At 32.0% G+C, this 27497-nt stretch overlaps 1 protein-coding gene across 11 annotated transcripts in view; it reads right to left on the bottom strand.

Moving 5' to 3' along the window:
- Positions 1-27497, bottom strand: part of TJP1 (tight junction protein 1) — a 281159-nt gene that overhangs the window by 17612 nt on the left and 236050 nt on the right. For all 11 annotated transcript variants that reach the window (XM_031955480.1, XM_031955476.1, XM_031955475.1 and 8 more), the window contains 10 exons: positions 19336-19478; positions 18647-18752; positions 14112-14262; positions 11996-12104; positions 10560-10779; positions 10052-10236; positions 9852-9947; positions 3861-3943; positions 2665-2875; positions 1825-1925 (listed from right to left, as the gene is read on the bottom strand). In XM_031955480.1, the coding sequence (XP_031811340.1) occupies positions 1825-1925; positions 2665-2875; positions 3861-3943; positions 9852-9947; positions 10052-10236; positions 10560-10779; positions 11996-12104; positions 14112-14262; positions 18647-18752; positions 19336-19478 (1405 nt within the window). The remainder of the gene's footprint in view (positions 1-1824; positions 1926-2664; positions 2876-3860; positions 3944-9851; positions 9948-10051; positions 10237-10559; positions 10780-11995; positions 12105-14111; positions 14263-18646; positions 18753-19335; positions 19479-27497) is intronic.

The following is a 27497-nucleotide window of genomic DNA, read 5'->3' on the forward strand; positions in this document are numbered from 1 at the left end:
TGAAAAACTCAGAGCTCTTCCGTGTATTAGGTAAGAAATTTCCATGGCATAACTCTCTTTCTGAAAACATAAAAGAGTGTGTTCTCCTGTACTATCCATAACTCCCAAAAGTCACCCAAGTGGGTAATGTCTTGGGAGAAGAATTCAGAATTAACTACTTCATGTGTTCACTATTTGTTTTCAGTTCCCTGAGATAACAGATCATCTTAAGAAGTATGGAGATTGTAGACAATGAATAATGGAACAAGAAGAAGTAGGACTTTAGAACCAGAAAATGATGCCATGGCAACATCTTTTAAGAAATTCAATAAAGGGAAGTCTGACGACTCTTCATGGGTTGATTAGGTGACCATAAGACTATGTGATAGACTATATGACAGAAAGAAATACTCCATAGGCTAAGTCACTGAAACTTTGACAAGAAGTGAGTTTTACTTGAAGTAGTTTTAAGAAGGAAATTCATTCATCTACCTTAAAGACATATTGTATGTAAGCAAAATAAAACGATACAAACAGACATGATTTTTATATATTCTGATTTTTAAAACCACCATAATGATAAAAGATTAAATTTACTTTATAAGGAAGAAAAGAGGAAAATTGGGGCAGCAAAGTAGGAAGGTCAATTATTGCAAAAGAATAAAGTAAATTGAAGGGTGTTTTTACTAGCAAAAATTCTAAGTATGTGTATTTTCTGTAATTTTATTTTAATGTATTTTTTCAACAGATGCCTTTAAAGAATTCATCTGCAGAAATTATACTCTATTTTCTATTACCATTGAATGATGAGGACATTATAATAACAATGTTATCTCAAATATTAATGTCATAACACTAAGGATAAAATTACAATTATTTTTCCTGAGTGCTGTGAGAGTAAAAACTCAAATAGTCAAAGTGTTGTCATAAAAGTGGCTAAGTGGTTTCTTGACTCACTTTTTATTATGTACAGTGTCCTACTTGAAATGTCAGTAACTTAGTTTTGTCTTGGGAATATACATGAACTACTTGTAAAAATGCTAGTTCTGAAAAACTGTTACATATACTACTTCTACATGGGAAACTTTTATTATATTTTCTTGCAAAGGTGGTATACTTTTCTGAAAAGGCACTGTTGTCTTAAACATGCAGCATGCACTGCCAGAGCTCCTGTAGACAGCCAGGTAGAGGAAAACAGGGGCCATGCCCAGGAAGAGGGTGAGGAGTGGATAGGGAAAAGAGTTGGGAAAAATAGCACCACCATCACAACAAAAACAACAAACAAAAAAAAAACAAACAAAACCCTACAAACCAAAAACGAGATAGCCACAATCTTTCCTTATAGTCTGTAAACTAAGTTTAAGAAAAACTGATAGGGCTATTATACTGAACTGTTAGGACCATATAAAATAAAGATGGCAACAGGAAATAAAAACTCACTTTGCTTTTAATGGGGGTAAATGTTAAATTTATCTTGAAAAGGCATGCTCATCAAAATTTTGTGTAAAACTAATGACAATAGCAAAAAATATTTAATATGATAGATATATAGTAATAAAGTTGGTCTCCCAAATACATGGTCTAAGACCTTAATTAAATTCATTGAATGGACTAATTAGAATTAGCAAGCTATTAGAATTACAAAAACTAGTAAAAGTAGTTTAATATATCATGTATCAGACATAATTTTTTTTTGTCTCTAATTGAGCCAAAGTTTATTCCTTGCTTCTATAACCTCTCTCTTTGTTATTACTGTCACATAATGCAGTAACTTAAGAGACACCAAAAATATAAAATTCTGAAATATAGGACAAACTTCAAAAAACTATTAGTGAAATTTCTTACCTTTCCCTCTGAAACCCAAACCAGCTGGTTCTGCTGTTGCTGAATAGCTTCTTTCAGTGCTCCATACCAACCGTCATTCATTGAATTTAAATTAATAGTAGCTGAAAACAACAAAGTATTAATTTGGTCTCATGAATAGGATATCAGAAGTTGAGATGTAAAACAGCTTTCAACTCAACCACCAAAAAGCAATATGATTATATTACTTGCAAGAGAGATGGGAGTATTTGCAGAAGAAGATAAATGTCCTGCTGGTACCCCAATTATAAAATGCTATTTCCCTTTAAAAAGTGGTTGATCTGGGGGCAGCTCGGTGGTGCAGTGGACAGAGCACCAGCTCTGAAGTCAGGAGGACCCGAGTTCAAATTTGGCCTCATAACTGGCCTTGGGCAAGTCACTTAACCCCAATTGTGGCAGGAGGGGGGGGGGGGGGGGGGGGGGGGGGGGGGGGGGGAGGGGGGGGGGGGGGGGGGGGGGGGGGGAGGGGGGGGGGGGGGGGGGGGGGGGGGGGGGGGGGGGGGGAGAAGAAGGGAGGACGAAGTGGAAGTAGTTGATCTTGTTAGGATGAGATCAATGATAAATCTCTAGAAGCCAAGAAATGTACAGCATAAAAAAAGAAGAAAAACTTTTGCTATAAATAAGTGTGTTGGGCAGCTAGACACAACACTCATTAGCTATGTGACCCTGAGAAAGTCACTTAACCCTGACTGCCTGGTAAATTTAAAGAGGGGAAAAAAAAAAAAAAAAAAAAAAGATTAAGAATGAAAAAGTGTGTCTAAGCAGATTCCTTATGCAGAACTTTTAATAACTGGTTTTTAACGCTTTTTTGGCTGTACTCACTTGTAAAAAGATGATGATTATTTTTACGAAGCTTATGAGATCGTTCATATAATTTTCTGGCACTCTTACGTGATTCTGGACACAATCGCATTCTCATTGTTTTAACACCCTGCTTAGAATCAGGGTTGAGGAATACCACAATGGGATACCACTGTGCATAATTTAGACGGTCAACAGCATTTGGTGTTACATCTAATAAAGCATGTTTATCCTACAAAAGAAAAAACAAACAAAAAAACCCCACAATGATTCCAGATATGTAATTCTCTTCAAAAAACTACCAATTCAGAAAATGACACTCTATCTAAAGAAGATAAAATTTCCTTAACTTGTAAAATAACCACAGACTGTAAAATTAAACGATTTAGGAGCAGTTACGTGGCACAGTAGATAAGAGTACTGGCTAAATCTAGAGGACCTGAGTTCAAATCTGACCTCAGAAATGTAACACTAACTAGCTGTGCGCAACCCTGGGCAACTCATTTAATCCCAACTGCCTCACTACCACTCCCCAAATTAAACAATCTTAGTATAATCATCCTTATCATTATTATTTCATGCAATGATTAGCAGGTTTAAAATTCTACTTCATTAAATTATCTCTAAAACAGTTCATGTTAAAAACTACTTGTAACAAAAGTTGTGTATAGCTGAAATAAGTTAAATCTCATCTAAATGTGGCTTGACCTAATCTGAGAGAAAAAATACCAACCGGATTCATGCCTTGAATAAAAATATTAGAATATTTAAATGTCACGTAAACACCACATGAAGTAAACAAAAAGTCAAAATTCACATCTAACAATATTAGTACAAGAGTTAACTATCATACAACATTAAGATTTGAGATAAAATTCAGTCTCAGACATTTACTAGTTGTGTGACCCTAGGAAGGTCATTTAACCTCTATCTCAGATTCCTCATGTGGAAACTGGGGGACAACCCCAGAGTAGTTTTAAGAATAAAATGAAATATTTATCAGGATTTTGTGAATCTTGGAGTGCTAAATAAATACTATCTTTTATAATGATGATTATTATACTTCTCATTAATGTGATTACTACTGGTAAAACTGACAATAAATTTAGTAATATTTTCTACATTTAAAGGAGACAATTCTAACATTTTCAATAACTTTATTTTCAAATTCATTCTTGATTCATTATACAACTGAATTGTTTATTGCTACAACTTACCCGATCAATAATTTGTTTAATAGTGTGAAGTCGTATAATTCCAGAGCTTCGTTGGTCAGTGCCAGCATCTCTAGGTTCACTTTCTAGTAAAGGATAAAAATATTACTCAACTTTTGAAGATACCATCAAAAATACTGGAAATACAGGTACTTCAGCTCAAAAACAGACTGTATTCAAAAACATTCATTTATAATCTTAATTATTCAAAACCCCAAATGAATTATAATAAATAGGAACTATGTTTTGCCAAAAAGTTGACAAATATGCATTGACGTATTTCAAGAACATAGTTGCTACCCTAGAATTCTTTCTACTGTAAATCTCAATTTAATAAACATTTATCAAATTAAATGACATGTATAAGATGCTATATGGCAACACAACAATAAAATAAGACAGCCTCTAGAAAATTCAGATAGAGAAGAAATGAAATATGTAAGTAACTAGAAAATTATATATATTCAGAAACATTTATCTTGGAGGGGTCTGGAGGTTTAGTTTTTATTGGGGAGATGACTGTGAGGTGCTTAGGCATGAAGACTGAAAAAAATCAGTGAAACCTTTATCAGTGAGACTTTATAAAAGAAGCTGAGTTGGGCTTCAAAGAAAAAAGCAGATTAAAAGATAAGAAAAAACATTTGGGAGAAAAAAATTAGTATCAAGAATGTAAAAGAAATGGATAAAATTTATAAGAATCAAATGATTTCAAGTATATGAATAGGCAATATTTAAATAAATAATTAGTTATGGATCAAAAATATATAAATCAAACAGATGTAAATTAAAATAATTTTGAAGTTAATACTTCACACAACATTGACAAAAATAATTACAAGTAGGGGAAGTATAATGCAACTATAAAAAAAGAAGCATATTACACACAGCTGATGAAATTACAAATTAAATGTATCAATAATAGGTGCTTTTTATATAACTGTACCATGACAGTTATAAAACTATTAACAATAAGGTAAATAAAATGTTGATACATATAATATAATATGGGATGTGATTTGATATATAATAGAAGACATAAATTGTCATAGGTATTCAAACAAAAAAAAAAAGAGAATTTCAAGTTTGAGGAAAAGTGGGCTGGAAAGTAGGTTCTTAGAAGAAAAATCAGGAAAACAGTAAATTAATAAGCTGCACCCAAATGAATAGAAATAACTTTTAACAAATTATGATAGGGATTTCCCACCCAGAGGAAACAACCTAAGTAAAAGGCATAGGAAGGCATGCTAGGGAAATAATAAGTAGCTTAGTTTGCCTGAAGCACAGGATTCATGAAACAGAGATATGACATAGAACTGGGAAGTTAAGTCAGAATGGAAGTGTGGAATTCTTCGAGTATCGATTCACACACAGAGTTGTTTTAAGGAACGCATCAAATAGTGCAATATAAATGTAAACTATTATCGTCCCCATTAGATTAAATATATACTAAGGCATAATTTCTTTCTATATTATTAAGGTCACACCAGATACCTGGGGAACCACACTACCACTCAGCAGCAGGCTAGATTTTATCTCCTCTCTCTCTTCCCATGTCCCACCATCCTCACATCTATCCCTCAAATGGACAATTCAAGGAATTTGATGAATCCTAAGCAGAAAGAGGAGCTACAATTCTTTAGAGTTGGAAAAGGGGCAAAGATCTTCATTAAGGTAAAGGAATTAAAATAAGATGCATGTTTAAACTAGAGTACACAAGTAATGCTAACAATTCATTTCTGCGGTATGACAGTCGCAATGGCAATGTGTCAATCTAAACTGGCCTAACAATAAGCTAGCAGTATGTTTGAGCAGCTCAGTAATTTATATGTACATCTATTAAAAATGAGTAAATTGTATATTATTTATCCTCACCTAAAATACCACTGTCCTGTTGAACTAAAAGTCAAACACAATCTGTAATAAATTTTATCTCCAGTGTCAAAATTAAAACTAATCTGACAAGATAATTATCACATATCTACAAAGATTATGCTCTTTTAATAAGCATTGTATAATGCTTTCATTTAAAATTTAGACTGGCGCTTTAATTGAAGGTCAATTAAAGAATTTGAACTATGAGAAAGAAAACATTCATAGAATTCTATTTTTTGTCTCTATTCAATTACTTTAATCCTTTTCCTTACCCTACTATATTATACAAGATAATAGTCTTGGGGAAAAAAATGATCCAGTAATCTGGATTCCTAACTTTGTGTGTCATAGACCTTTCTTACAAGTCTGATAAACCCTAAAAACTCCTGAGAACAATACTTTTTAATGAAAAAAAGAGAAATATATTCCAAATAAAAACTATAAAATTGCAATAAAGATGTAACATCCTCATTTGAGTTTACAAAACCCTTGAAATATATCCGTGAATACCACATGCAAATTAAGAGCAAGTGTTAAGAATTAAGAGTCTAGAATATTGATGATAGTTCTAGAGTTAGTCAGGAAAATCTCTCTTTAAAACGCATCATTGAAACTTTCTAAATAACCAATAGCAAGTTACCAACCTCCCTGAGGCTCACATTCATTCACAAAATGAGGAAACTAATAATTTTAGTATCTGCTCAAGAGTTATTTTGAGGACCAAGTTTTCACACTTTAAAAAGCCCTTTACATAATGCCAGCTAAGAACATTATCATCCAAGATATCTGTGTAGCACAGTGAAAAGAGTGCTGGACCTGGACTCGGGAAGACTAAAATCAAAATTCTGTATTAGACCCTAATGAGAACCATGTGAACCTAAGGAATTCACTTATTTTCTCAATTTCATTTTCCTATCTGCAAAATGGGGGTGTTAAGGAGTACCTATCCTCAGAAGTTTGAAGATGAAAGTGTGGTGGCAAACTTAATACTGATAGATATGTATATATGTGCTATTAGTATTATTATTATTATTCCTACACAAAACATATAATTTGATGACATCATGGATTGGAGGTGATCCTCAGTTTATCTATATAGACTATATCAGCAAAATATAAGCTCTGACAAGATTGCTCTTATGGAAAGGCTGACACTAGGATTCACATAGTTTTTAGATTATCTATGAATCTTAACTTGTTTGCTGGTACACTGAAAGAGATAGCTGTCCAATATTTAACAAAACGAGAATATCTAAATGCTAAATATTGACATTCTCAATATCAAAAGATAATCATAACCATAAAAATTGTAGCTAAAAGTAGCTAAAAAGGAGGAATAGCTCATATCTTGTCCTTAAAGATGCAAGAAAAAGAAGTATTTGATCTGTAAATTGCTATGATCATCTTAAGTAGTTATAAGAAGACATCCATGAAAATAATTTTGAATCAACATCCTTTGGTTAAGGCTAAAAGATAAATTCTAAAATGACTAAGAGAAGATCCTCCCCATTAAAATACATATGATTTTACTGCAAAGGTGAAAAGTTTCCTTTCCCCATCAAATTGAAAAACATGGGTCAAAATGAAGAAAGAAAGAAAAAGATTTGCAGTTTACAATGAATTTTCAAGTTCATGAAATCATAGAAGGAAAAATTCCGAGGAAATGAACATGGCAGGAATCAAATAAAATATAATCAACCCTAAATTTTGTTTTTTTCTAATGTTGACAGGAATTTATTCTACCAATATAGGAGTGTCCTGAAGAAGTAATCAGTGTTCAGTAAAAAGACCAACCTCATTAGAACTAAGATCAAATTCTTCTTGTGCAGCATGATAAATGTGGAAATATGTATAGAAAATCTGCACACGTTCAATCTATATTGGATTACTCGCTGTCTAGGAGGGGGGAAAGATGGAGAAGGAGGGAGAAAAATTTGGAACACAAGGTTTTACAAGGCTAATGCTGAAAACTATCTTTGCCTATATTTTGAAAAATAAAAAACTATTATAAAAAAGAACTAAACAAAAACATATTGTGAATATATTCTTTTTCTTACCGTTTCCATGATAATTTGTATATACAGATATTATAAAAACTAAATTCTACATATAAAATTTAGCAAAAATTTAAAACAAAATCCCAAAGAGTATGGAGGATCTATCAATTCAAAGGCAGATGTTGATGTATGTAAAATATAAACAATTAAAATAATGTCTTAGTGGAAATTTATTTACAAAGTGACTACTGATGAGGCAATGTGATATACTAAACAGAGTGCTGAGCTAGGAGCTGGAAAGACATAGTTCCAATCCTATTTCAAAAAATGGGTAACCCTAGAAAAATAACCACCTACCGAGGGAAGAGAGAAGGGAGAGAATGCTTTGTACTGTAGAATGCAAATATAAAAGAATAACACAAGAGTACTTTTAAAATAGTCTATTCAAGGAGATAATATGTATATATAAGAATAAATATTATGTTAAATTGATACAACAGAGTGACTAAGCCTAGGAATGACAAAGACTTTCTGATATGGCAATTTAAAATCATTCATAACTGGGCCCAGGAATTTCAATTGGTTATGAGGTAGGAAGAGAGACTACAAAGAGAAAAAGAGTAAGGGTTTGGGAGAAGGAGTTCATGGCTTTTTCTAGAAGTAAAGCTATAAAAAGGAAGACGAGATAATGGAACAATAGATTGATAGAAAGATTTAGAGAAGGTATTTTTAAAAGAGAAGAGGAGATATATGTGTGTCTAAAGGAAAGAGTGAAAAAAAGCTGGTAGAAAGAGAAAATTGAAATTATCATGAGTCCATGGAAAACAGCAGATAGATGGCCTTGACAAAGTGGAGGGTGATGTTTAGATATTTTGAGATAAAAAAGGAAGAGGAAATTCACAGCAAATGATCTAAATTTTTTTCAATAAAGTAAAAACAAGGTTCTCAGGTGAGAGATTGAAGAAAGGTCCAAGTACAAAGACTTGAAGAGAATGGAAAAGATTAAAATTAGTAGAGAAGATTCTGGGAGTGAAATAAGAAATCAATTAGGGATGAAAAACAGTATTGCCTTGCTGCAGTGATTGTTCAATAGAAGTTAGGCAACAAAGGCATAATACATCTCATCAACACAGTTGTGTGATTTCATCCAATTCTGTTCAGCACTACATGAGTAGGAGCAGAGGAAGTCAATGATGGTAGAATAATCTAAAGATCCCTCCTTACATTTAGCTGGGGATGGGCAGTGATAAGGAGGCAAAACATTTGAAAGTATAGGACAGGATGGAGTTGAGGTGTTTAATTACAGGTGTGGAATGAGATGGGAAGAAACTGAAGTCAGAGAAGATTCTTGAGAAAGTACCAAGCAAAAAGTAGAGAGATTAAAGGTGGCAATAAAGGCAAAGACACTGTGAGAAGGGGTGAGATATGTAAAGAAATGACAAAATCGTGGTCAGACAAAATGAATTTCAGAATTTTTGATTGAGGTATGAGAATTTTAAGGTAGGAACCTAGCTGTAACTATCTTTCTATGACTTTCCACTATGTGTGGCTAAAGTAAAGTTAAGGAGACTAAAGAACTAGGAGTTTGAAAGAACATCAAAATGAATTATTAAATTCACCTAGGATAAGAGTAGAAATTGTAGAGGAGAAGACACTGATGGAGTCAAGTGCTAAACTCCTTGAGAAAAAGGAAGGTAAATTACAAGAGAGCTAAGTTTTTGTTGTTCAGTCATTTTTCAGTCCAACTTTTCATGAACCCATCTGGGATTTTCTTTGGCAAAGTTATTGGAGTAGTTTGCCTTTTCTTTCTCCAATTCATTTAACATATAAGGAAACTGCTGCAAACAGCTTAAAAGACCTGCCCAGGGTCACACAAGTAGCAAAGTTTTGGTGCCAAATTTGAAGTCAGATTTCCTTCTGACTTTCCCAACTTCAGGCCACAGCAATCTATCCACTGTGCCAGCTACTCTAATCTGCACTGAATAAACTTTAAAACGAAGAGAAGTTATGAGTGATAATGACCAAAAAGGGATTTTGAAAGTTTACCTCCCCAGCAATGGGGAAGTAAACAGGTATTTCCACTCCTCATCTAGAAACAGTAATCAACAATCAAAATGGTACTCACTTGCCACTTGATAAATATCTGGTTCTTCTCTTGCTAGTTTCTCTCTTGCAACATCAGCAATTGGTCCAAAGATAGTTACAGGTCTGAGAAATCCAGCTACAAGAAAGACATTATTTTAGTGAAAGCAATTCATTGAAGATACTTTTATTTACCACAATAAAATAGGTATTGAATAGGCTAAGGCTTAAAAAGAAAGCTACCTTCTCGAAGAACAACTCTTTCATAAGCAGGAAACTTAGTCTGAAATGGTTGAGCAGAGAGATCCTCTCTGCTTTTACGTAAATTTCTTTTAGAGCTACGAAGACCTCGGAATCTCCAAAAGTCAGCACGATCTCCTCCTGCTGTCTTTGGAAGTGTATATTGAACACTGGCTAGCTGCTCAGCTCTATATTAAAAACAAAATATGGGGGTGAGGGGTGGGAGGTGGGGAGATCAACAAGTAAATTAACTTTTGAAACATAAGTCTAATTAATGTTATTTAAATCTTAATCTCAGTATAACTTGAGGATCTTTTACTACAGCAATTTTTAGTACTGAACAATGATTTGTATTAGACCGAAGTTGAATAAACTTATTTTTATTACTTATTTAATATATTATTTTACATTTTATTTTTTATATACATTTCACAAAGGAGATGTTTTTAAGTTTTTGTTAACTGTACTATTCACTTAATTTACTCTGAGAAGAATAATTATCTAATCATACCTGTTCTTATTAGGAATGATGCCTCTTTCTACCTCCTTGTGATTTTTGCCAATTCGTATAGCCAGCCAAGAGCCCAATTTTCCATTGTATAAGGTATCCACTACACGGAACACTTCTCCTTTGTTGAAACTAAGCCCATAAGGAGATTCCTTTTCATATTCGAAGTGTGTTCTAATATAAAAAGAATCTCCTACATCTGATTCTACAATGCGACGATAAACTGAAAGAAAACAAAAACATGTAGAGTGTGTCAATGAAAAGAAAGGAAATGTTTAATGATCATCTATTAAGCATTGTATGCTTTACAAATATTGTCTTATTTGGGTGATTCAAGGTAATTCCAATGAACTTGTGATGGAAAAAAGCAATCCACATCCAGAGAGAGAGCTATGGAGAATAAATGTGATCAAACATAGTATTTTCACTTTGGTTTTTGGTGTTTTTCTCTTTTCCTTTTAATCTGATTTTTTCTTGCAAAACATTCTATTTGTGGAAATATGTTTGGAAGAATTGTACATGTGTAAACCTATATGGGTTATTTGCTATATAGGGGAGAAAGAAAAATGGAAATACAAGGTTTTCCAAAGAAGAATGATGAAATTTATCTTTCCATGTATTTTGAAAAATAAAAAACTATTATTATTATTATTACGTATGTATGTGTTTGTGTATGTATATAAAAAAAATCTCATTTGAACCTTACAACAACCCTGGTTAAGTAGGTGCTATTATAATCTCCAGTTTAAATTAGAGGGTGAGGTAGACAAAAGTATAAAAAAATCAGGCTTAGAATTCATTATTCTGATTATTAAATAAGTACTCTGTTCCAATGAGCCATGCAACTGTCTCAATGGTTCAAAACATTACAAATTATGGGTAATATCTAATTTTTTAGAACTGTAGTATGGTTTTACTTTTTAAAGTTTAATTCAATTTAATAAACAATTATCAAGCACTTATAATACATAGAAATATTCTAGAGACTTGGGATACAAAAATAAAAAAATTATCAGTTCTCAATGAACTTGTATTTTACTTTCAAATCTTCAAAAGAAAAATCTGAAGTTTAAACAAAACTAGTAGGCGAAGGAAGAAATCTCTTTAAAATATTAAAATACCAAAACGAACAGTTGTCATTAAACTTATATATTAACAGGAGTCTCATTTTTTTTCAGCGGGTTATATACTTAAAAGGATTCTGTTTTACTATCTAATTTCATCTATGATCACTAGTCTCTCTCATAAATGCCACAAGAAAATTGTTAACAGATAAATTAATTTATCAGTTCAACCAACTGACATACAGTTCTGGTTTTCTTTTATTGATTTTATTAAAGAAAAATCTAATCACTAAGATCAAAAACTGTTTTCTTCTACAGCAATCCCTCTATGAATTTTTATTTTTTCATGTTGGGATAACTATGAATGTAACTTACCATCCTTCTTTTTCTGTGCCAAGATTGTCACTTCTTCTCCTTTAGGGAGGTCAAGCAAAAAAAGCACAGCTTCTTCTCGGATGATATTTGTGAAATCTACATTGTTTACCTGTTAGAATGTAGTTCATAAAAATCATCCTATGACATGAAATGTAAATTATTTATGCAAAACTAAACAAAACAAACTCACTTGATTTTCAATTATCTGACACAATATTCTATAGATTTTGTTGTTTTGTAAACAGAAAAAAATTTTTTGATTCAAAATGTTTAAATAAAATCTGGGTACATTCTAAGAAAATGTCAAAATAGCCTTAGATAAAAAGATAAGCCTAAACAAACATTAAAACATAGTACAATGTACACTATGAATATTTACCTCTGTGTGTGTGTGTGTGTGTAATTACAAATTTGGCATAATTTGTTTAATTTTCCTGAAATAAATAATTAAAATATGTGTGTAACCTGTAACATTTACCCTTTTTATCTGATGTATTTTATGAATAAAATTAAATTAATTTGAGTAATCTTACATTGAAAGCTGCCTGTGAAATCTCAGTACAAAATATGGCTAATAAAGTGATTAAGATAAAAAATTTTTTTAAAAGACCCTCTTTTCTAAAGAAAGGTAGAAAAATTTCTACTTCTAAAAACAATTATTAATTCAACATTTTTCTTTTAAAAAATGATATTTAACTTTAGAAGGCTACTTCTAAAAATTGTCAGTGGTAATTGTGTGAAATAAAATCATTGAACTATGCCATTCTGATAAAAATAAAAGTGAGAAAAGGAATGATACAAGATATTTTGAAAAAGGTAGTTTGAGTGCAAATAGAGACAATCGTATATCCCCTATATCAGGACATAAATCACATAAGTAAGCATTTAGAAATTTGTTTGATGCTTTAAAACACATCTTATTAATTTTCCATTACATGAGAGTATCCTTTAGTAATTAATCCTTCTACTTAATTAAATTTACAGGAAACTTAATTATTGCACATTTTAGAATTTAAATATACTTCATAAATGATAACCTGAAAACAATAAAACTATTATACCAAGCATTCATAGAAAATTATTCTTAAAATCATTATCAATAAGAAAAATTCATAATTATGATTTTTAAAACTCCTGTAAAATTGTACTGTCTTTTGATGATCCAGCCTTTATTGAATAATGTTTTTGTTATAGTCAGTGCAATTTAAATCTTAGCAAAGAAATATTTTTTAAGGGCATATCAACTATAAAGAAATGTATAGAAAATAAAATTACAATTATAATAACAATTATGACAGCTAGCATTAATATAATCGTTTAAGGTTTACAAAGCACATGACAAATCTCTCATTTGATCCTTACAACAACTCTGGGAGGTAGATATTATTGCTATTCCCAGTGTACAGATAAAAGAATGGTGGCACACACCTGTTCAAGAATAAACATGATATGTCTGAGACTGAATTTGAATAGGTCTTTCTGACTCCAGTACAGAACAATATCCAATCCATCATCTAGTATGCACAATCATATGAGATGACCAATTAAAAACAAAGAAACAAATCTGGAAATTAGAAGACTGCTTTAAAACGAAAAAGTTGGATTAAATTATTTAAGGTTCACTCTAATTCAGGTGCCTCAAACCATGTCTAGAATTCTGAGACATAAGATAAGGAAGAGCATCTAATGAAGGAGGTATAATATAAGTAAAAGCAGAGACACAGAAAAGTAGGAGGGATGTTTTAAGTGACAGTTTTCACTATGGCTGCTGTAAAAAGTTTTTGTCATAAGAGGAGCCAAAAATAAGTGTGGAGAGATAGGTTGGGATACAAAAGGTTGCTTATATGCCAAGTTATAGAGTTTGAACTTTATACCTTAGATAGTTTTAATTCAACTTCTGATCCAGCAAATAACAACATAAAACTACTGGCTAATGTAAAAATATCATGTTGCATTCCCATATTATCATATCACAAGTCCTGTACTAAAACAAGAATCTTTTCCTTTTTAAGCGTGTAGCTGCTTGAACCCTCTAAGAGTAAAGTTATAATTCTCCATTTTATATTTCTACTTCTAAAAGAACTTTAAAATTACATAAGTTAATATACTGACATACCCTGAGAATTTGGTCACCTTCTTCTAAGCCTTCTTTAGCAGCAGGACTGTCTTCCAGAACTCCAGCTACAAAAATTCCTACATCATTACCACCAGCCAAACGTAAACCCACACTGTCTCCTTTTCTGAATTTTACTAGTTTCATGCTTGGCCTGTAAAATTAGAAATTTAATGCACAATTCTTAAGAGAAGTTCTTAACATGAAAAAAGCAACAAAAATTTGATTGAATTCAATCTAAAAAAATTATTTTTAACACTCATAATGATCCTCAATTTGCTTATTAATAAGAGGTAATGATTCATAATTCAAATTCACAGTTAATACCTTCTTCCTATACTTAATATAAATCTGTTCTAAAAATGTCAGGCTTTCATTATGAAAGTCAATTAAATAAAATTTTTATTAAATAAGTATGTGAATAACATTACAGTAAGCACTGGAAAAAAATAAAAATTAAAGACATGTAAAGCCATCTGGACACAAAGTGTAAAAGGTGAGCAAATGAGATATAGCAGAGAAACAACTATACATTATAAATGTACCAATCCCTTCCCCGCCCCCCAACAAAAAAGGTTAAAAATAGTTGGGGTCAGAGGGGAGACAAGAAAAAAGGGGTTGTTAGATGGCACAGTGGCTAAAACACTGGCATTGGAGTCAAGAGGACCTAAGTTCAAATCCACACTTAAGACACTTAATACTTACAAGATGTAACCCTGGGCAAGTCACTTAATCCCAATTGCCTTACCAGAAAAAAAAAAAAAGAAAAAAAAACAAAAAACATATGAGTTGCTCAAGAAATATTCCTTGGGCATTTACTGTGGAATATGGGGAAAAGAAGTGGTTAAAAAAAAAAAAAAAAAAAAAGCCAAAATCCTAAATTTCTGTGATATTTTTCAGTATTCTCAAAATTCTTGACCAAACAAAGGATGTGAACAGACAATTTTCAGATGAAGACACTGAAACTATTTCTAGTCATATGAAAAGATGCTCCAAATCACTATTGATCAGAGAAATGCAAATTAAGACAATTCTGAGATACCACTACACACCTGTCAGATTGGCTAAAATGACAGGAAAAGTTAATGCGCAATGTTGGAGGGGATGTGGGAAAACTGGGACACTGATACACTGTTGGTGGAATTGTGAACAGATCCAACCTTCTGGAAAGCAGTTTGGAACTATGCTCAAAAAGTTATCAAACTGTGCATACTCTTTGACCCAGCAGTGCTACTACTGGGCTTATATCCCAAAGAAATCATAAAGAAGGGAAAGGGACCTGTATGTGCACGAATGTTTGTGGCAGGTCAATTTGGAGAGGCCAGAAACTGTTAACAGAATGGATGCCCATCAATTGGAGAATGGCTGAATAAATTGTGGTATATGAATGTTATGAAATATTATTGTTTTGTAAGAAATGACTAGCAGGATGAATACAGAGAGGCTTGGAAAGAATTAACATTAACTGATGCTAAGTGAAGTGAGCAGAATCAGGATATCATTATACATGACAACAAGAAGATTATATAATGATCATTTCTGATGGACATGGCTCTCTTCAACAATGAGATAATTCGAACCAGTTCTACTTGCTCAGTGATGAAGAGAGCCATCTACACCCAGAGAGAGACCTGTGGGAACTGAGTGTGGATCACAACATAGCATTCTTACTCTCAGTTGTTGTTTGCTTGCATTTTGTTTTCTTTCCCAGTTTTTTATTTTCTTCTTGATCTGATTTTTCTTGTGCAGCAAGATCACTGTATAAATATGTATACTTAAATATGTTAAAATAAATGTTAAACTCAATATAATATATTGGACTATCTGCCATTTAGGGAAGGAGAGGAAAATTTGGAACAGAAGGCTTTGCAAGGGTCAATGTTGAAAAATTACCTATACATGTTTTGTAAATAAAAAGCTTTAATAAATTAAAAAAAAATTCTTGACCAAAAAGGAATATTGTAAAAAAGTAATTCCGCCCCCCCCGGCCATATTTATCTAAAACAATGAAAATCAAGTGAGGAATATAGGCACAATTCTTCATAAGAGACAGCATAGAATAATGAATAGCATACTGGTACCTATGTTCATATTCTGACTCAGATATGTAAATGTATGGTCATTCAATGTTTTTCTGTTTCCATTTATGCACACTAAAAAGGTTGGATTTAATCAATTCAAAGATCCCTCAGAACTCTAAATCAACAATTACCATTACTTTACAATAACTCCTACCTGGATATGGGAACTCTAAAACTTTGAAAGAGAAATCTGAGAATTATCTGCCTACAGGTAATAGTTAAAGTAATATTGATAAATAGTTTACAAAGTAAAATGTATTAAAGAAAAGGTGACCAATGACAGAACTGTAAGGGGCATAGGAAGAATAAATAAATAAATCTACAAAGGAAATAGCAAGGAAAAGACAAAAATTGGGACAATGTAATATTTTGGATAATGAAAAAGAGTATCTAGAATGAAAAGTGGTTCTAAGATAAATTGCTATAAGAAAGCCAATGAGTTTAAGACATGAAAGAAGTCAGTGGATTTGATTATTAGGGAGTCACTAGTGGCCTAAAAGTAAAGTTTATGTACAATTGAGAAGGCGGAAAGCAAACTAAAATGAATCAAGACACTACTTGACTATCTGCTCTGCTAATGCATCCTACTATCTTCTGAGTCTTACTGCTCTCTAAGCTACAGGGCACTGTTAACTGACCTGGTAGTCTTTACTACTTGTTAACTTTACTAAGAGCCCTATCGCTGTACCCCTAACAACTTCTGGGTCTTTTTCATTTGCCCTGCAGCTGAATTATATGAATGTGCTGTCTGACCTAATTAAAAGTATGACCATTTTGAGAGATTTTTTTTTATTGTTATTTGTATGACCAGTACTTAGTACAGCATTGGTACTTAATATATGCTTTTTTTCAGGCATTCATTTCATTCAAGAGCAGAATGCTAGGAGGAAGCAGGATCAAAGATAAAGATATTGTATCTTGTTTTTCTGTAACTTGAGGGAAAAAGGAAAACATAAACAACAATAGAACATGGGAATACTGTTCGACAATCTTAGGCCTTCACCTTTTTAAAAAAATGAAATAATTAGGGGAGGGAGAAATAGAAAGAAGACTAAGGCTTTGAGAATTTTACATTAAAAAACACATTAAATACTTACTTTAGAAATTAAGATACACACAGGCACAGGCGTGTACATGTGTACACACACACACACCCCTACACCTGTCAATACTTGTAGCACCCAACTTTCCCAAAGGTGTTGTGAAGGAAAAAACTTTGCAAAAGCTTAAACTATTATATAAATTGGGTCATTATCTTAAAATTTAAAATCATCATGTTGATGATTCTCTAGCTACCAACAAATATTACATTAAAATCTTTGCATAGTAGAAGTGGTAAATATGATAATTAATGTTTCAAAAAATTCAACTAAAATGTAAGCATTCTGGTCACTTGATAATAATGCCATCTTGCATGCTTTAGTCCATATTACATTTAGATGGAACAAAAATACCTGTTGCCAAACTAATTCTGCTTGTTCCCTCTTGTCCCTTCAAAACAATTATCTGATAAAAATTTCAGCTGGCTAAGAAGCTATTAATATAGCTATCTTTCTTGAGTAAAAGTACAGAAGAATGTTCAGTCTAATTTATAAATCAGTAACAATTCCATAATTTATGATTATTTTCACTTTAGACCTAGAATATAATGAATTATAACAATGAGCTTTACTATTTCTAAATTCTACCTACACATGCTCAAAACTGGGGGAATCATATGTAGAAATGTCTGTACAATGATCTACAAAAGAAAATCACAAAGTGCAAATAACTTAGTATTTGCTTACTGGTATTCTTTAAAGGCAGCCTAATCTCTCATCTCTTTACCTCACCTAAACTTTATGTGAATTCTAAAATTTTGTAAATGTGCTCTTCTGTAATTCTATTATTATGGCTTTATCATACTATGAAAACTGAAGTATATAGTAAAAATGGTATGGGAGAAGAGAAGTCAGATCCTTACTAAAAATTTAAATTAAGCAACTATTTTTCCTTTTATGTATTGTCCATTGTTTGAAAACTTATTTTTTTTAAACTGATATAGTTTTTACTGATCTGCTTAGAAAAAGAAAATTTTCCGATTTGCTGGTTTATTCAGGAACACAGCAATGAATGACAGGTTGCTATATCTTTTAGTACCACATTTAGGAACTTGTAAAATTAATTAGGATAGGAAACAACTTTTCTACAATTTCAACCACAGAAAATAGATTAAAGACAGATATGCAACTCTCAAAGTGGGAGTGAATCACCTTCCCATACCTAAATAAGCTATGTTTTAAGATAAAGATATAAATAATAATGGTAAAAACTTTAATTAAGAGTACTCAAATAGCCTTATGTGATTTATTGGCATTCTAAAATATCTTGAATAACGTGTTATAGTGAATACTATATGCATTTACAGGTATACACATTAAAAACAAAATAATTTAGGATAATTTAGGATTATATTACCGAAGCATTCCATCTTCATGGGTTGAACTGGGTAGAAGACCATCAGAAGGACTAACAGGTAAATCCACATCTGGCTGCCCAACTTGAGCATATACAGGTTTTGGCTCTAAGAAGGAAAATTTAAAGTTGTATAAAGTTCATCATGCAGAGTATAAACACATATACAAATTAACAAAAAAGTATCTTGGCTCTAGATTCATCAACATAAATAAAAGGTGGGAAATCCTAACAATAAAGAAGATATACACTATGTTGACAAGAAGGACGGCAGACTTTGCAACCTGCAAAATTATGTAACAAAGGTCCATATACATTATGTCTTGTCAATTTTATTATTTTTGCCAAGACATGTAAGCTGCTACCTACCATGAAGCTATGCTACTTTCTCTCCAGGAAAAAAAGGATACAGAAGAATACACAAGGGATTGAGTAATGGTTAAATTCTCTCTCAAAGTCCTGTTCTTTATTTCCTATGAATTCATATATTTAATACTACCACACACCAGACATTTCTTTTTTCCAATAGGTAAATTAACTTTATTTCTACATATGAAAAATAATAAATGAGACATTTTTACACTTAAAATGTAACCAACAGCTTTCAAATATTCTCCTCTTACATCCTTTTATTTAAATTACTGAAGTTAACATGCATAGTATTGCTTTACTTCACATTTTAGCAAGATTACCTGGAAGGGCAGGGGGTTGTTTTTCATTCCTTTCAACTACAGCTTCTTCTATGGTTTTTGTAGGCATGAGATCATCTATGCTTTTTACAGGTGTAGAGACTGCACCAGGTTTAGAATTCTTCTCTTCTTCTCTGCTCCGGAGACTAAATATTTTGTTAAACAGAAAACAAGGAAGAGAAAAAAGTTAATTTATTTAGTCTAAATATGGATTGAAGCTGTCTTTCCTTATGGAAAAAACTTCACTAGTCTTTAATACAGAAAAATGGGGTTTACTAATGTACTTTAAATCTACATCAAGAAATTAGTGAAGAAAGAACTGTAATAAATATAATAAAAGACTTTTCATAGCTTTGAGTAGGCACATTTACCCAATAATCAGTTAGAAATACTGTCTTTTTAAAATTTCATGTGTTAAAATGGCTTCAGAATCACAAATAAAAGTTTAACTAAGGCACAGCTGCCTATCTCTAACAAGAACAATGCTACTTTTAAATCTTAAAGGTCAAGGCTCTTTTGTTTATAAAATCAAGTAATTATTCCAAATATAATTCAACACATTGCAATTAACCTAACATTAAAAAATATAAATCACAAGAAATTTCTATGTAAAACAAGCCCATTTTAGAATAGATATGGAGAAGGGAAAAAATATATTTCTATAACTGCCTTTGCATTAAAAAAAAAAGTCCAGAAACCTTTTAGGACATATTAAAAGACCAAAAACAAAACAAAACAACAAAAAACCAAAGGCTATTTAAAGAATACATTTGAGGGAAACAATCAAAATATTTTCATGTTAACCAAAAACTTTGGTTCTGTTGTAGGAATTTTTTTTTAAAACACTTCTGGGAAGTCATTTGCATTTCATGCACAACAAATAGCAAAAAAAGTAATATTCTCAGACAACTATATTGTTTTGTCTGAACTTTGACTTTAAAGCATCTTATCTAAACTATGAATGTTAAATAAATACTTTGAACAACTTTCTTCATAACTCATTTACTATCATTTTAATATAAATGTCCTCAAAATAGCGCATAATGCTTATTATATACACTAAATCTTTTTGTATATAATTAAAGTTTCCATTATGTGTTATCTGATAACTACAAACAGATACAAAACATCTGTAACTTTGGATATCTCTAGAGATATATCTATCCCCTGCACATTTTAATGAATAACTTTATTATTTGTTAGTTATCCCCACTTGGCACTATATCCATGGATATATGTTTGAATGTATGTATGCATGTATATAAAATTTTCAGAATAGAACTGTTCCTCACTTTATTTCTTTAACTCTCAAAATAATATCCAGTAGGTACATTAAAAATTAACCTTCCACTGCTTCCTAACTACATTTTTATCAGATTTTTAGTGCACTTCCATTACCAGCAACAAGAGGGAGCCATTATATTATGCTTTAAATGACATCAATTTACAGAAACATAATACCAATAATTATTTCAAATACTAAATTATAATTATCCTCCTACTCCATGATTTCAACAGGGCATAGAAATGACTGAGTTAAAAACCATTCCAGTGATACACAAGCTCTAATAAAAATTACACCAAGCAAAACAGGTTGTGAGTATAGTCTGGAAAAGGAAATACCTATCCAAACTTACTAGTCCTCTAGAGACCAATCCACATAATTTTTTGGAAAGTCTGGACAAAATGTGATAAATTTTTTTCAGCTGTGACAAATTATACATATGTGGGTTATAATCTGTAATTGTTTAAGGTATACCCTTATTAATGTGATCTTTGAAATATTATGGTTATGGAATTAAATTTCTCCTTTATCCTTTCCCCACATAGGCATCAATTCCAAATTCCTATCATGTTATTTGTAGTCATTGCCTCTACTAGTTTTTTCTATTCCATTGGACCTTTGTGATTTCACTAGCACTTTACTGAAACTTCATTTAATGGTCACCAATAATCTAATTAACAAATACAATGGCTTCTTGTTTTCCTTCTTCTAGTTCTACCTATAGAAAAGATTCTTGAAACTTGGGAGTCCCACAAACTTAGGAAAAAAGTTAACTGTATTTCAATACAATCGGTCTCTTTTATGATTTATGTATTTTATGAAATTAAGAACATTATGGCTGAAAGAGGAACCATGATTTTCATCAAACTGCCACAGAGAGGTCCACAATATAATGAAAAAAGTTTAGACCCATCCCTAATATATAGCACATACACATAAAAAGACTGTCTTGATTCAAAAATCTATTGTGTTTGAAGTACAATTCTCTACAATCATCACCAACCTACATAGAGTAAGAGTAAGTAAACATAGTTTAAGTCTGTTTTACTGATATTTTCTAAGTTACTTAAGCAGATGAAATATGTTCCATACTTAGCTAAGAGGTTAAGACTTGCTTAGCACAATTTTGAAAAATTATAGTTTCTTCCTTAGAAACATATCTCAATTTTGCTTAGCATTTGAATTTAATCAAGTACCTCATGTTTCAATAATTCAATACTAATGTCATGTATATTAATGTAAAATTAATGTCATTTTTTCAAAAAGCACAACTTCATTAGTGCTAACTAAACTAAATTCAAATGATATAGAAGCTGACCAAACGTTATTTAAAACAACAACAACAACAACAGTATTAAAAAGTAGACTATTTCAAATATTTATCAAATTCAAGAAAATTGAAAAAAACACTTGAAGTACTTTAGGACTGAAAATTTATTTAAAAATGAACTGGTAAATAAAAATTTAAATATTTTACTCATTAAAGGCTAAGATTTAAAAATTAAGGGCACACAGAAACACAACTTATTCCTATTATAAGACTATAATATTAATTTCCCAATACTTCATGTATTTAAAGATATACTTAATACAGTTTGTTTAATTAGCTTTCCGGGAGAACTAAAGTGTAAGACCTAAGGGAAAGCAGGAATGCAAGAAAGCAGGCAGGAAGGAAAACAGGCAGGAAGGAAACAAAACATTAACTGTTATGTGATAAGACACTATACTAAGGTATTTGACAAAATCCCTATTTTATAACTGAATAAACTGAAGCAGATAGAGAGTGGGTGACTTGCCCAATATTACAGTTAAAAGTTAAAATATTACAGTATTACAGTGTCTGAAGTTGGATTTGTATTTCTTGAGTCCCAGCTCTCTACAGTGCCACCTAACTGCCCTAAATAATACAAATGAAATGAAGACAGATAACAAAGGGTATTTTCCAAAAGGCCATAAAAGAGATGTAAATGCAAATATCTCCTAAGAAATGTAAAAAAAAAAAAAAAAAAAAGCCCATGGACAATAGAATATAGAAAAAACTCTTGCAAACAACCTCTATCTGCTTAGAAACAGAAATCAAGTACAAGTAATAAAAACCGGCAATAGGATATAAACAAGAAGGAAAATTTAAGCAGCTGGAAAAGTGTTTTTTAGTCAAAAAAGGATGACATATGTAGAGGTTAGAAGGAACCTCAGGAAAGTTATAGGATTCTTAATTCTTTGTCATGAACCTTTTTTTCAAAAAAGTTTAAATGCATGGAATAGATTAAAAATAAAAGCAAATATAACGAAATGTAGTTAATATTTTTTTTTTTAATTCATTAACTACAAGGGCAGAACTTCAAGGTCACTTTCTAATTAGTCTCCCTTTCTCTGTTCAGTAGCATCCGACTCTTCATGACCTAATTTGGGATTTCCTTGGCAGAAATACTGGAATGGTTTGTCATTTTTTTCTCCAGCTCATTTTACAAATAAGGAAGCTAAGGAAAACAAGAGTGAAGCGACTTGTCCAGGGTCATACAGCTAGTAAGTGTCTGAGGCCAAATTTGAACTCAGTCCTCCTTGACTCCAGGCCTTGTACTGCATCCACTGCAACACTTAACTGCTCCTTTTGTTAAGTAGCAAGGTTTTGTATTAGTAATTGTGTTCATTCCCTTCCCCTTCTCTTGACTTCAAGAAACAAAAGTTATAAAGATGATAGTGGATAGGGAAAATTATAATGATGTAAAAAATAAAAGAATGAATAAAACCTTTTTTAAAAGTGTGTATGTGTGTGTGTGTGTGTGTGTGTGTGTGGAGAGAGAGAGAGAGAGAGAGAGAGAGAGAGGAGGAGGGAGGGAGGGAGGGAGGGAGGGGGGGAGGGAGAGAGGAGAGGAGAGAGAGGAGAGGAGAGGAGAGGAGAGGAGGAGGAGAGGAGAGGAGAGGAGAGGAGAGGAGAGAGGAGAGGAGAGGAGAGGGAGAGGAGAGGGAGAGGAGAGGAGAGGAGAGGAGAGGAGAGGAGAGGAGAGGAGAGGAGAGGAGAAGAGAAGAGAGAGAGATATTCCACTGCAGGATCACAGATGTAGCAGTGACTGGATATACAGATACTAAAAAAAGAATGCTTTTTCATTTTATAGATGAGAAAACTAAGACCCAAAGAGGTTTATCTAATTTCTAAAAGATATACAAAGATATCAGGTGAGAATGCTAGGATTTCAACCCAGGTCTTTCTTCTGAATCCAAGCCTAAGATTTCTCCTCCTAACTGTGCCTGGCCTCCTGCACAGACACTAAGGAATGAGATGACAAGGGAAGCTCAAGGATCTCACCTGAAACCTGAGGCGCCCAGGGATGTGTCCTGTGGCCTCTCTGACCCCAGTTTCACTCAGCCCTCCTTCCCTTCCCCATAACATTAAATGGCTGGAGCAGGTAACCCAGACAGCACCTTTTAAATCTAAATTCCGCAATCCTAAGAAGTCACAACTGCTTACAGAATCTTTTTTATAAAGTTGGAGTCACTAATTTTACTTGAGTTGACAAATTCAAATTCCAAGTCATTTCAGTCCTAGACCAAGCCCAACCATCTTAAAGGCATCCTTATCAGATGGAATTCACCACTGTTTGAGTAATTCTAGAAATAGGGCATTTGCTTCATCTAAAAATAACCAACATCCAATTTCTTCTCAGTTATAACTGTTACAAAAGATATTAACCTGATGTGGAATCTTATCAGCTTTAATTAATTCTATATCTGTCTGCCTATGCAACAGGGACTGTATTTATTCCTATTAAAAAGCCCTTAAAATTCTTGGTTTTATTCAACAATGGATGAATGGAAGAAAAAATTTACTAAATACTTACTACACGAAAGACACACTATGATAATAATGACTAGCTAGGTAGTAGAGAATAACGGACTGAAGTCAGAAAGATTCATATTCGTGAGTTCAAGTCTGTGATGATCAACTATGATGGATTGTAGTAGAATAAGCACCATGAAAGGCAAATCCATCTAATTATTCATCTTTCTATCTTACTGCCCAAAGCAAGTGCTTTGCAAAAAGATATGAACAGTTTTTCATACAAGAAAGAAAAATTGTCAAATAGAGGAAATATAACCTAAATCACTAAGAAGAGAAATGTAAATAAAACAAGTCTGGATTTGAAATTTTATCTGATACCCAAGAAACTGGTGAAATATTAGATAAACAATGTTAGATTGATGTGTATTATGTAGATGCTTTATCCTATGCCTATTTCACCTCCTTTCTACTAAGAACATACATTTTATCAATAATCCCTGAAAATCAATAATTTATGATAGCTATAAGTTAAAGTTGCAATAGTAACAACAAGATTATTTTCATATTATTTTAAGATTTGCAGAACATTTTATTAATATCTCATTTAGTCTTTACAACTTTGAGGGATGGGGGTGAGTAGGTGCTATTATTATCCTCATTTTACTATAAGGAAGTAGGCAGAGGTTAAGTGATTTGCCCAGGACTACATAGTTATTAAGCATCTGAAAATGAATTTGAACTCAGGGGTAGAACTCTATTCACTGCACCACACTATTGTCACACTGCTGTCACATTATTTACTACTAAGTGCTAGGAATGCAAAAATAAAATTTAATGAGTCCCTGTGTTTAAGATATTCTACTAGAAGCCAACAAAGAAAATAAATATTTTTTTAGAATAAAAGTAATACAAATAACTTTAATTAGAAATAAAATTAAGATGAGTAAGAGTGGAAAGAATCAAGAGGAATCTTGTCAAAAGGACACTGGAAGGTAAATCTGAGCTGAGTATTAAAGGAAATTATTGAGTCTACTAAGTGAAAGTAAAGAGGTATAACATTACAGAGATGATAAGACAATATTACAAAGCCAAAGAAGCACAAGAGGGAATATTAAGTAAAGGAAACAGCTTGAAGGCCAATTTATCTAGAACCAGTGAATGAAGGAGAATAATATGATGTTAAGACTGGAAATCTAGAGGAATACCAGATTGGAAAGGAAAATAAACATCTTAAAAAAAAAAAAAAAACAACAACAATTTTACTACTTTGTTATGCAAAGGAATGTTTTATTGGGAAAGAGTTATTTAAAAAAAAAAGATACTGATGTGGGGGGGATAGAGAGAGGAGAAGGAAATTAAGCATTCAAAAAAAGTTGTGAAGGCTTTTTATAATACAGAGGGATATAGTTCCACTGTGCTATGACATTCTTTTTCTCCTACGGTTTAAGTGTTTGCAGCAGAAGAGTATACAATATACTGATAACTGAAAAACTTGAAACTATGCTTTCCCAGTGTTTTTTTTTTTTATTTATGGAATAAAAGCAAGCATTACCATAACAATACAATAAAAAAGATGACTGCACATGAAACTGCAAAACTATTATGCATAATTTACTGCGCGCGCGCGCGCACACACACACACACACACACACACACATATCTGCCCTAAAGATGGCTACCTACCATTACACACAAAGAGGGGTAGACATATAAAATTATTCTATATATACTTTGATTTATGGGTTCTTTCTCTGGATACAGACAGATGGCATCTTTCTTCCTAAGTTCTTTTACATTAATTGGTTATTTATAATGTCAAAATAACATTCAAAGTGATTAAGAAAATATTGCTGTTACTGAATGCAATTTTCTCTTGGTTTTGCACATTTTATTCTGCATTTTTTCATGAAAATCTTGCCACGTTTTTTTCTAAGATCACTGAACTCATTAATCCATCACAATCATAGAGCACAACTTGTTCAATCATTTCCCAATTAACGTGCATTCCCTGCAATTTCCAGTTCTTTGCCATCACAAAGAGAGCTCCTCTAAACATTTTTGAAAACATAGATACTTTTCCTTTTTCTGTAATTGTCTTTGGAGATAGACCCGATATTAATATTGCATGGTCACTTTTATATAATTTAATAATAATTTCAGCCCAATTCCAGGTTATTCTCCAAAATGGTCCCAATTTTTTCCACAATCCTTGCAACACTGTCACTTTCCTCTTCTATTAATTGTCTAATTCAACAATGATTTAGAGTATTTTTCAAATGATTAAATCATTTTAATTTCTTCACCGGAAAGCTACCTGTTCATTTCCTTTGAACATTTATCCATTTGGAAAATGTCAAATCTATAAGAATACCAATGCTCTTTATATATTTTTCATATGAGAATTTTAACTAATAAACTGTTTATAAAATTTCCCCCAAAATTTTCTATATTCTTACTGATCTTGGCTACATTTGTTTTATTTGTACAAAAACTACTTAATTTAATGTAACAATTTATCCATTTTATATGTAACTTTGCTATTTATTTATAAACTGCCTATCCATAAGTCTGATAATTAATGTGTTCCATGTTCTAATTTTCTTGTAATATCTCTCTTCATATTTAGGTCATATATCCATTATGGCTTGCTTACCATGAACATCAAAGAAATAATGGGGCAAAACGTAAAGAAAGTAGTTTTAACAGTAGCAATAAATATTAAAACTATTTGGTACTGACCAATACTAATATTGTAATAGAAATAGAAAAGCAGGTCAACAGAATAGAGGGAATATACAATTTACAGCAGCAAATGAACATAAGAATCTTGTATTTGACAAGTGTAAAGACTTGATTTAGAAATAAGAATTCATTATGTGGTTAAAAAAAAAAAAAACTGTTATGGAAAGCAAAAAGCAGTGTGACAGAAACTGGACATGGACTAGTATCATATCATTTTCCTGTGTTTAAAAAAAATCAGCACGAATTTTATGAGAGAAATTTTCTAATAAAAGCAGAGAGAACATCCTACTTCTGCACTTGAGTCTTTAAGTAAAATTAGAAACACAAAAATATCATAAAATAAATCCTCAATGAATT

The sequence above is a fragment of the Sarcophilus harrisii genome, chromosome 2, assembly GCF_902635505.1.
Source record: "Sarcophilus harrisii chromosome 2, mSarHar1.11, whole genome shotgun sequence".
Classification (NCBI taxonomy): domain Eukaryota; kingdom Metazoa; phylum Chordata; class Mammalia; order Dasyuromorphia; family Dasyuridae; genus Sarcophilus; species Sarcophilus harrisii.